This window comes from Anthonomus grandis, chromosome 13, assembly GCF_022605725.1.
Source record: "Anthonomus grandis grandis chromosome 13, icAntGran1.3, whole genome shotgun sequence".
Taxonomy (NCBI): domain Eukaryota; kingdom Metazoa; phylum Arthropoda; class Insecta; order Coleoptera; family Curculionidae; genus Anthonomus; species Anthonomus grandis.
In genome coordinates this window covers 10,384,307-10,396,846 of record NC_065558.1, presented here as the reverse complement: position 1 = coordinate 10,396,846, position 12,540 = coordinate 10,384,307, and the positions used below count along the sequence as shown (strand labels likewise).

General features: G+C 33.6%; 1 protein-coding gene across 1 annotated transcript; it reads left to right on the top strand.

Annotated features, from left to right (window-relative positions):
* The first annotated feature begins 3,296 nt into the window (after window positions 1-3,296).
* Window positions 3,297-5,174, top strand: LOC126743803 (potassium/sodium hyperpolarization-activated cyclic nucleotide-gated channel 3-like). Its single transcript, XM_050451027.1, has 2 exons — window positions 3,297-3,590; window positions 4,230-5,174. Exons 1-2 carry the CDS (start codon window positions 3,353-3,355, stop codon window positions 5,012-5,014), a joined length of 1,023 nt encoding a protein of 340 aa, XP_050306984.1. The 5' UTR covers window positions 3,297-3,352; the 3' UTR covers window positions 5,015-5,174.
* The last annotated feature ends 7,366 nt before the right edge of the window (window positions 5,175-12,540 follow it).

Below are 12,540 nucleotides of genomic sequence, written 5' to 3'. Positions count from 1 at the left end.
AGCTCTAGAAACTACATGGAATACTCAGAGATGGCAGCATAGAATGTTTGCTAGCATATTTGGAATTATAGAGACAAATGCCTTTCTAGCGTATAAATATTTTTTAAAAAAATTTTAATAAAAAGCATTCTAATTTTACTGCAGCTTTGGCATTACAACTTATTAATAACCAATGGACAGGTGCTGTAGTAGAAACTCCGCTGCCTCCGCGGCAAGTACATAATGAAGCACGGCTACCCCCGAGACAAGATTGGCTTCCTGGAGAACACACTCTCATTGCCCTGAGTAAGGAAGATGAACGGCAAAGAGTGCAAAGAAAGTGTATTATTTGCAGTAGAATAAGAAATGTGCAGCAGAAGTCTAATTACAGATGTAGCGCTTGTGGAATCCGAGCAGTAATGTGTTCTTCAACTACTGGAAGAAATTGTTTCACATATCACATTCAGCATGGTATACCAGCCTAATTTTCTATCAACATAATTTTTTTTTTTTTATAAAATCCTTATATGTTGATTGATTAAAATATTACCGTTTTATTTAAAATGTTTTATTTTTTATTTTGTACTTACATATCAAGATAAAGTTAATAAAAATAATCGTTTTTAAACATTGAACTTCTGGAAGTACAAATATGCCTAAATATGAGTCCTGCCAGCAGGACATGCACTGATTAAGACGATGAGGCTGCATGTTGTTTTTTTTATTTTGCACCTCTACTGCCAGAAGGACGTTTTGTTCTGCTTGCAGGCTAATCTTATGAGCGGAAAGAAGTCCTGCCGGCAGGACATGTGTCTCTGTACAAAAGTACTTCCAGAAGCGCTTCTGGCAGGACAAGCCTCTGTACACTTTATCATTAAATTGCTTTTTCAAAACACGTAATGTATCCAAAAAAATGTAAATTTAAGTTCAATGTAAGTAAGTTTTTCTACTTTTTGAATAAACTTATTATAAAAAAATTGTGTACTGGTTTTCATACATGCCGGTTAATATAACCGTAATTAGTAAATGTCAGCTTCTGTGAACTGCGTGTATCAAAAATATACACGCATTCTAAAATCACTACTTATTGTCTTGTAGAGGAATTTTCAAAACAAATTTATGAAAAAAAATGTTTAGTTCGGGTACATAATTTTTGTGAAACCGGGTGCAGGGGTCAAAGTGTTAATCATTAGCGAGAATGAGGTATTTGAAGCCTGGAGTAAATACATAGCTGAATAAAGAATGGATCGTTTAACTAGTTCTGATCGTGGGGTTGGTGGATAAAGATCGTACTCTGCGTTTCTAAGAGGATAATTGTGAGATGGCCTTTCTGACATATCTGATAAGTGCTTGCGGATTAGGCAGACCGATTCAAATATAAATAAGGAAGGAAGAGTTAGTATTTTAAATTTTTTTAAATATTCCTTGGAGTGAGTTCTGTAATTTAGTCTTAATTAATAGCGTATAGCTCTCTTTGGTAGCTTAAATATGCGTTCAAATTGAGTCGCACCACACGTACCCCAAAACGGAAGGGCATATCGGACGGAGGTGCGACTCAAACAGCGCATAATAAACTGTTATAGCCGTTGCCAAACTTAGCTCCCTAGATACTGATCTCAGAGCAAAACATGCAGAACTTAATTTTTTGGATAAGGAATTGATTTAGATATCCCATTTTAAAGAGTTGTCTACCATCAGTCCCAAGAACTTTACGGAATTAACGACCTCCATTATGTTGTTATTAATTACAAAAGGTTGCCACGCACCGCTAAATGATAATACTCTAGTTTTTGAGACGTTAAGGCACAAGAGATTTGAATCGCATCACGATTTAATGGTGACTAGGTCACGAGATATGGTTCTAAGAAGAGCCACCATATTTAAGTTGCTCCAAGAAAAACTAGTATCGTCCGCAAAGAGACAAATTTTAACATTTATGTCCAGATTAGCAATATCATTTATAAATAGAAGAAACAAAATAGGGCCTAGAACTAAGCCCTGAGGTACCCCGCATTCTATTGGCTTGCACGAAGACGTCATCGAATCAACCCTAACAAACCGATTCCTGTTGTTCAGGTATGACATGAACCACTCGAGAGGTGTTCCTCTAATTCCATAGTACTGCAATTTATTAATAAGAATATTATGGTTTACACAGTCGAAAGCTTTAGGGAAATCACAGAAAATTGTTGCTGTAGAGAGATGGCTGTTTAGGCTGGAGTATATATTATTAAAGAGGGACAACATAGCGTCATTGGTGCACTTGTTACTCAAGAATCCGAACTGATGCGGGGTTATAATTTTATATTTAAGCAAAAAGGATAAAAGTCGTTTCTTTACCAGTCTTTCAATAATCTTCGATAATGTTGGGAGAAGTGCAATTGGGCGGTAGTCTTCTCGCCCCCTTTATGTAAAGGAATAATAATTGCCGTCTTAAGGCAGCTTGGAAAGATTCCAATTTGAAGAGACATATTAATCAAGTTGGTAAGATGGTGAATCAAGTTGATAAGATGGAAGTGATATCTGGGAGATTTGAAAACATTTTGAGCGTTAGACCATCAGCCCCAGATGAAGATTTGTTTTTAATGTCTTTTATTGTGCTATGTAGTTCTTCTAATGCTATGGATGTAAGAAAGAAATTATGTAAATTCTCATTAGCGAGATATGAGAGAGGATCGTGGGAAGGAGTTACGGTATTCATGAGATTTTTGGCTACATTTATAAAGTAGTTGTTTAAGTTATCCGGTGAAGTGGTGATTGTCATAGATGGAGAAGTTTTATCCCTTAATTCATTAACAATAGACCAAGTCTCCTTACCAACATTTGCAGAATTAGAAATCCTTTTATTGTAATAGAAGTTCTTGGAGGCCTTTATTGTTTTATGGTAAATTTTTTGTACAACCTTACGTAATCGTGGAAGAACACACCGTCTGAGAATTTTTTTAAGTGTGGTAAGGAGCGTATATTTTTAGAAGACAAGCATAAGCCTTTAGTAGACCATGTTTTTTTTTGTTTAATTTGCTTAATTGTTTAATTGCTTAATTGTGGCCCAATTCTTTGAGGTTTAGTGAGGCAATTAAAATGTCTTTGTGTAAATTGGTTTAATTAATTGCCTATATTAATTCTAAAAATTATATCTTATTACAGCGGTATACATATACATCTGATATATTAATGCAAGACCCTGTATGCACATGCTCTCCACTTTTTTAAATATATATTTATAATTTTGCTCATAATAAAATTATCTGCTGGTTCTAGTATTGTAAAAATCATGCAAACTAAATGCTTGTCATAATGTTTCTACGGAAACCCATTAAAATCATTACTTAATTTGACAGTTTCAGTCCCATAAGTTCAAAATATTTGCAAAATGAGTAAAACAGGGTATGCCGAAGAGCCACTTCAGCTTAAAAAAGTTAAAATAGTTAACAATCATGAAAAGGAACCACCGAGAAAGGAAAACGTCTCGTTAAGAGAAAAACTGTGGAATTTCGTGACAGTCAGCGGCAAAAATCCGGACACAATTAAGTTTTTTAACAGCGAATTGAAAATAGAAGCAGAAAAGCAAAGACATTGGGACAATTTTCGTTACGCAATTCATCCTCTTAGTAAGTTTAATGAGTATTATAAAGTATTTTGCTTCTTCTTTTATACATTACAACTTGTGATGAAAGCCTTTGACTATGGATTTGTTCGTGTATCAATAGAAGGACCTTTTTTAACTCACGGACAATTTTTAAAGTTTGGCATTTTGTTGGATATTGCTTCAATCTTAAATTTATTTTTGCAGTTGTTCATTGGATACATCCACAAGTTGCGGATAGAACTGAAAATCTCAAAAATTATCTTTAAAATCATTATTAGCTGTCATTTATTCTGTGATTTATTTTCATCAATTCCAAGAGTATTACTGTGGAATAGTAAAATGACTAACTTTATAATAGTTCATGCTTTAACACTCTTGAAATTAAGGAGACTAGGCACCATAATTAGCTTAATAAAACCAGTTTGCAGGTTTTTTAACATAACATGTCCAGTAAAAATTTTTACTATGGCGTTTTTTTATATGGCATTTCTTTTAATGCATTTCATGTCTTGTTTGCATATGGGCTTAACTAGATACAGATCTTCAATAACCGGAGACGGTCCCAAAAATTCTTTGGGATCTCGCGCTTTAATATCTGATTCATTATCCGATCAGTATATGATTGTATTTTTTAGAAATGCACAATTTGCTTTGCTTCTAGATGTTAACCAAGAGTTCTATCGTATAGAAATTGTTGAAGAGCAACTTTTTAATTTAATAAAGTATGTTACCGGAAAAGCTCTGGTCATTTCGGTTTGGATGGTAACTCTGGCAATTTTTATGTCAACAATGACACTAGACATCAAGTTTGAAGAAATTATAACCGAGTTAAAAGAATATATGGTTTCTAAACAACTACCAGAGGAGCTTAAGATAAGAATGGTCAGCTATTACAAATTTAAATATCACAAAGCGTATGTTAACGAAAAATATATAAGATCAATATTTTCTACTAATCTGAAGCGAGAAATGGACGTTTTTCTTTATAAGTCTTTAATCAATCAAGTATCAATATTTTCCCACATATCACCAAAGAACATGCAACTAATAACAGCTAATTTGGTGCCGGAAATATATCTTCCATCCGACTTAATCATCCAATCGGGTACTCACGGTGACTGTATGTACTTCATTGAGAGCGGAACCGTAGCAGTTTTCACCCCATCTGGTAAAGAAATTTGTCATTTACACGACGGAGATTACTTCGGAGAAGTTTCATTATTATCCGTCAGTAAGAAGAGGACAGCGAGCGTCGTAGCAATAGAAGCCACCAGAATCTATAAATTAAGAAACAAAGTGTTTCATACGTGTTTCAAAAAAACCGAGCAAGCCTATCAACTTATTCGCGAGATGGCAAAGAAAAGAATTTTACAAACCGATGACTTGGAGCGGCTTTTTAAGAAGGATAAGTTAGAGCAACAATATTTGGAGAATTTTAGGGAGTAGCGAGGAGTTTTTTTATTATTATTCCATAGATTGATTTCATTATTTTAAATTTTATAATTGTTGTTGTCACTGATTTTTTGAATGTAAGTGATAATGTTATAGGAAACCTTAATATATTTAATTTTGTATTTTAATAAAATGAAATCGTATTGACAAACTATTTATTGTTTTTTGATTCATAAGCACAAGCAACTATATTAGTAATACGAGCAATGACCAACGAACCACTATAGTAATGGACTATTCATTTAGCGATTAAAGTGGCTATTATCACTTCTTTATCTAACTAATCATAATTCAAATTTCCAATCACGTTTGCCTCAGATATTTACCATAATAAGTGCTGTTTATCATATATGTTATTTCCTCATTTCCATTATTGTTGTACTTATTATCGCAATTTGTCTGCCATCAGTCTGGAGGAAATAGCATCGCAAGCAGCAAAAATTTGTTTACAATTATCATATAACACGCTATATAACATTATAAAAGAACCGAATTGTCGTTATATTTGATCTTATAAGGTTTTGTAAATCGCATATAAGCTCAAAAACTGCCCACGCAAATAAAATATTTTTATTTCATTAAACTCGTTTAATAGTTTTATAGCCGATTTTCAGCGATGAATCCGTCAAAGAACCGCTGTTATTCTTTTGGTTGACAACTTTGACAGGTAAGTATGATGTATTGTTTCCCCACCACTTAAAAATTTTGATTTAAAGAAACAGTCGCTGAAATGAATTGCTTATTAGGAATTAAAGAGTTTTTATTTTTTCTTTTCTGTTTGATTAAAAAATGAATTAGAATTTTTTGATTTTCAGAACCTTAGCCACTCTTTTCTCGCGAATAAAAATGCTTTTATTGCATCTAAAATAAATTATGTATAATGGTCATGTAAATTTGCATGGGTGAAGGCATAAACACCTATTGCCGGAATTAAATTTAAATTTTCTCTCCTTTAATTTAACTTTTTTTGTTGCGTATTACTTGTATTCCTTGATTATTTAAAACTAATTGCTACATATTTTTCTTAATTTATAAAGGGCGCACATCATATCGCAATTCTTAATCAATTTTTTACAATTTAAGCATAGCATTCTTCTGGACTGTATAACCGAAAGTTTCACCCAAGTCCAAAACCGGCTAATAATTGGTAAATACCAAACGCCAAACAACTGATCCGTGACGTCATGTTTTCCCCTATTTTGGCTAAAACCACAATCGCAGAAAACCCATTGATAAATACCAACTATAATTATATTATACTATAATTATAATAACCATTTCTCAAGATTATTAAATCGATTTCAGTTCATAATAAAGTATTCAAAAAATTATTTTATTACAATTCTAGAGATTAATAAAGTTAACAAGTTCTATACATTTTGTAAAAGGAAAAGATAAATGGCGAAATTGAAAACAATACCTCGCCTATCATGGCGGTTTAGCTGATCATTCCTATAATGATTATTATATAGAAAACATTATTTAGGGTCCTCCGGGCGAATATTTTCTTGCGCCAGTTATAGGACAACAACCAGTCTTTGCTTTTTTAAAAAACTAATTTATTGAGAACAGGGACTAACTTGATTGATAGATAATGACTACATCGATTACTATGATAATTATATTTTCTGTTGTCTAAAAATGATGACAATACTAAGCTATTTCTAAATAAAGTATGCAGGGTCGGCATAAAATGGCGGACTGGTACCCGTACCTCCTCCCTCCTAAGAAATGATCCCAGGGATGAATTATATGATAATATGGCTCGAATTCTGTAAGGTTTCTTCGTCGTCACTGGTGGTGGTGGTGGTTTGGTTCGGATGTTTTTTTCTTGTCTTTCTTAGCAACAGGAAGGTGGCTATAGTGGTTATCAGGATATACAGGATGATAGTCCATACGCTAACATTTGTTATATGGACGGGTCCTTGGCTGGTTTCTTCCATTTTCTTGGCTTGAATGTCCATCATGGTTTGAATCTTCTTAAGTTCATCGAAGTTTCAGCTATTGAGTGCAAAGTGCTGTATATCAATAGCATTAGGGCGAGAACTTAAGTCTAAGGTCAGCTTGGGTAATTCAATGAAAATGGGTGTTTGTATCGTGGAAACTTCTAATCTGGAAGTCTTGAATTTGTATGGTGCAGGTAGGATTTAACTCAAGAGCAAGGGTGCCTTGGATTGGGATATTTTCTTTATTATGGTCACATTGTTGGACAACTACGTTTTTTTGGGGTGAAACGGTTACCCATTTTTCTTGTTCCAGCTTCTGGATTTTCAAAGACTTGACCTCGGTTTGAGTGGCTCGACAATTTGAGGGATGTTTTGAATACAACATCATTTGTACTTCACATGGCGGATCCTCGGATACACTCAGAGGACTGTTTTCTTTGCAGAGGTAGATTTCTGTAGCTACCTCTTGACATTTGGCATTGAACAGTAAATATGAGTGTTTATTTAGGAAGGTATTGACTTTGAGGGACAATTATTTGGTAAATGGAATTTAAGGGTACGGGCAAAGGGTAGAGGTGATATAGTACATAATTTTCAAGTTCAACTTTAGGTACCTCTATTATAAAGAATATTTTATTTTCCTTTGTATAACCCTTAATTTCGACAATTTTTTCGAATAGTAAAATGTTCTCTAAAGTTGCCGCAAATGGTAACTTAGTTTTACTTAAGTTAGGGCCAATTAATTTTATTTCATTTAGAAGTTCTTTTGGGTCGATTATTGATTGAGCTGTGAAATATATTTAATTTCGAGAATGTAATCGCTATTTCGATGTTATCCAAGATATCGTATATATTTTGATACGCCTTAATCACTTAAGAGACAAGTATTTCACTTAAAAAGAAAGAGTATGTATTTGTATTATTCAAATTCATTTGTTTAACTACCAATTCTAGTTTTTTTATATGATTTTCTAAAATACGTTGATTATGTGATAAATTTTTGGTACGAGGAAGAACCCGCAAACTTGGGCAAGAAGCGAAAGCTTAATAAAAAATTACACACAAAAGAAAGGGAAAAATTGGCAAGACAGAAAGGAGCAGAGTTTGTTACACATAAAGGTAAGCTAGTTAATGCTGAAGTAACCGGGCCAGATTGCACCTGTCGTAAGAAATGTATGGCGGATTGGATATTTGAAGAAAAACGTTCAATCATCGAAATCGTTTATAGTGGAAGACCAAAAAATGAAACATACCTAATCGGATTGATAGAAAGACATGATGTCGTTAGACATCGTCCCGTGTCAGCAGGAGCTAGACAGTTTTCTTCTTCTTTCAATTATTTTGCTATGAAAGGTGCGTGCAGAGTTGAAATTTGCCGCAATGCTTATATAAGTTTACATGCTCTCTCCAACAAAACCGTACAACGCTTAACTAAAACAGTTGAAACCAAAATTTTACCAGCTGATATGAGAGAAAGACATGCAAATCATGCAAATAAACTTGATGTCACGATTGTCGCCAAAATTGAAGATCACATACAATCATTTCCGAAAAAAGAGTCATTATTCTTCTTCTTAAGTTAACTATCTACTTAGATGCGAGCTTGTGTATAACTAAGGTATATGAACTCTTCATCAATGAAAGTCAAAGTATGAATATTATCTGCGACATTTCCGAGAAAACTACGGATATCGGTTTGGTAGACCCCAGATCGACGTTTGCTCAACCTGTGAGGATTTGAATGTAAAACTAAAGTCAACAGCTCTTAATGAAACAGCAAAAAGATGCGCAGTTGCAGAACTTATGATTCATAGAAGACGAGCATCTAAATTTTATAAGAAACTCCAAGAAATCAAAGAGACCTTTAAGGAGAGTCACGTTGGAGCAATAGTCTTTGATTATATGCAAAACCTTCCCCTTCCTTTAATGCCAGTTCAGGAAATGTTTTATTTACGTAAACTCTGGTATTACGTTTTTAATGTCCATAGCCTTGGCAACGATATATCCATGTTCTATACACATACAGAGGGTGATGCTCAGAGAGGCCCCAATGAAGTCAGTACGTCGGTTTTAGTAGTAGTAGTAATAGATTTCAAGAAATTCATCAGTATTTTTCAATCCGGGGCACAGTATTCTCCATTACGACAGAAACTTTTCAGTTATTAAGCGCTCTTTAAATAAATTCGATAGGATTTATTCTCCTGAACAATAATAAGTTCCAATATTTTAAAAAGACTGTCAAAGATGTTAAAGAAAAACAGTCCTTTACCATCAGTAAATACAGGCATTTAATATATACCCAAACAATGAAAGGCTATATCAAGACTTCTGAATTCATTAATGGTTTTACCTATGGACTTTTTAATATGAAAAAACAAGACAATATAAACCTTCCCAATTCGAAAGCATACAATGGCAAAATTCCTATCAACTCCAAGAAGCTAGAAGATGTTTCTAAAATAATACATTATATACGAGATGAATACAGGGCTTTCTATGATGATATACTCACAAATCCCACAACAAATAGAGACCAAAGTGACCCAGAAGACTGAAAGGGATATGAATGTCACTTGTTACAAGTTTGTGTCATGTTTGTTTCTTAAATAAAAATTAGTTCTTCATAAATGCCCTTTTTTTATTTTCTTTTACTCGCGTTTTTAATTTTGAGTGTAAAAAGGATAAGATTTTTGTACTTTCAAATATCAATAACGACTTACCTAATAGGCATGGACCGTTAGTACTTTGGCATTAAATGTACCTTGTCAAAGTACACAATTGTCCAATAGATATATTTTTAGTAAAACTAGCGGCTTCGCCGCAAAACAGTTTTTTTTTTGATTTTCCAAAATTAAGGTTCACAGGAATGTTATCCTTTTTCCAATCCCTCATTCAAATGAATACCACCCTTATAAAATTAGACTAATACACGAATTAAATGAGGACGATCCTGATCGAAGAAACCAATTTTACGAGCAAATCATGAACATTTGCAATCATAACCGTCAGTTTGTGTTACGAGTTTTGTTTTCGGATGAAGCAACTTTTTGTTTAAACGGTATCGTAAATCGGCAAAATTGTCGGTACTGGTCAGTGTCAAATCCACACTGGGCCACTGAGGCTCATACACAGGTACCGTAAATCTATTAATGTTTGGGCTGGTATCGTGGAGAATAAAGTAATAGAGCCATACTTTTTCGAAGAAAACTTAACAGCACAACGCTATTTGAATTTTCTTCAAGAAGATCTTATCCCTGCTTTGGCTGCCTGCTGTCCCAACAGATAATTTGTGGTTTCAGCAAGACGGGGCACCGCCGCATTTTTTTCGAGATGTTCGTAATTACTTGGATACAGTGTTCCTAGGAAGATGGATAGGACGAAGAGGGCCAATAGAGTGGCCGGCCAGGTCACCAGACCTAAATTTCTCCGACTATTTTTTATGGGGGTATTTGAAAAGTAAAGTTTATATTGAGAAGCCAAACAGCGTAGAAGATTTGAATAATAGAATTAGATATGAAATTAGACGTATATCACCCGAAATAATTGATACTGTTTTACATGAGTTTGTAAACCGTCTTGCTTTCTGCCAAGAAGTAAATGGGGATCAGTTTGAACATTTGATACATTAATAAGAGTTTTCACAGTTTATAACATTTTATCTTAATTTGTAAATAGACGTACTTACTTGCTTTATTATTGGTTAAATGTAAATATTTCTGAAACAGTTAAATTTTGAGATAAGGTGTGTTACACGAAACTTGCTTGGAACTTCGCCTGTATTTCATAAATGCAATAAAAAATAAAGCATTCCATTTAAAAAAATCACCGATGACTTCATATATTTTTTTTTGTTCCACCCTGTATACAAAAATTTATGTGAAATAATGCGCAACTTAAAATAAAAATCGACGGGTCCGAGCGTTTTCTCAAAAAATCATGTCTCTAATTTTTATCGAATTTATGGGGAACTTTAGGCGGTCACTGTATATACATTTTGGATTTAACCCATTAACGCCCAAATTATTTTTTTTTGAAAATCGTTGAAAAAATAGTCTTGCCATGTTATATTGGATAATTTTTAGCCAAAAAAAAAATTAAAGAAATTTTTTTGTTTTTTAGTTTTTTCAAAAAAAGATGATCTATAAATAGATCGCTGGGCAAATAATTGATTTTTTTTTAATAAAAAAAATATGTTTTTTATTACTGTAAAATTGGACAATATCTAATTTTTGCGGTGATATTTTACAAAACAAGTGGTGCAAAGCGTAATGTTACATTTTTTGCAGTAAGTGGGCGACTTTTACAAGAAGTGTATTGGCATCTTCTTTGATTGGTTCTCTTTTCCAAAAAATGCCCCTTTTCATCAAGTCTAACTTCATCAGGTACGCGTGATTTGGAGATTGATGGTAAGCTCAGGAGTCTACCTTTCATAACACTTCGTCCATGACCAAGCTTGAAGTAGGTTACTGCAATCTCGCGCCTAAAATCTTTTAAATTTATTGATTTCTTCCCATTGATTCTTCAGTAAAGCTGCAACGAATTTATTACTGCCATATCTATCATCCTTGTGAATAAACACCAGTACCACTTTTTGCCTCGGATGGCGATGCTATGCTTCTCCAAAAGCCAGTCATGGTTATCCACTCCTCCCATGTATTTATTGTAGTTGTATATCAGTCTAGGTTGGAAAACTGGCATGCGAGCTTTTTCCTTCCACAAAGAATCGAAACACACTTATTGTCATTCCATTTAACAATTAGTATTTCATTTTTGATGTCGAATTTAAAATCATATGATCCACGAGGCATTTTTTCCAGTTCCTTGGTTGATTGTAATGGGCACTGGGCAGTCCGATTTTCCCCTATTGTGCCAGTAGCTCTAAATTTAAATTATTTTAGCGTGTGAAATAGCCTATGACTACTAAAAAAATTATCAAAGTAGACGGAGTAGCTTTTCGGATTTTCCACAATTGATAGCATTTCTACAACTACCCTGGTACCCAAAGGCTCTTTTTGTTGATTTTCTTCTTTTCCATCATAAAGTGAAAAAGAAAAGCAATATCCGTCTTCGCCACACATTACCCATAGTTTTTTAGCCAAAACGGATTGGCTTGGCTCTAATGAATTGTTTTAACGAGTGCCGACCATAATACCTAACAATCATTGACAGATTTCCTTGAAAAATTCCGAATTTTTAAAAATTATTATTAACTTTTTCAAATAATGGTCGTATTTTAAAATATTTATCATTTGTGTTGTTTTTAGCTTTAGTATTGTCGACAAAATGAATACATGATTTTATTTCCAAGTAGGCATTTCTACTCATAGCATTTTTCACGATTGATTAGCCCAAATCGTCTTCATCTCTTTTAGAGGGTAAAGTATGAGAGCCACTAAATATCAAAAAACCAATAAAAATCCTTATATCATCTTTTGATATTGTAAATTGATGTCGATTCTTTTGGGTAACTGCATAGTTAGTAGTTTGTTCCCTTATCATGCTGTAAATTTCATCATCGAAAAAGTGTTCAAATATGTTTACCGCAGAGGAGTCTTTCAATGTAGCTTTCATATC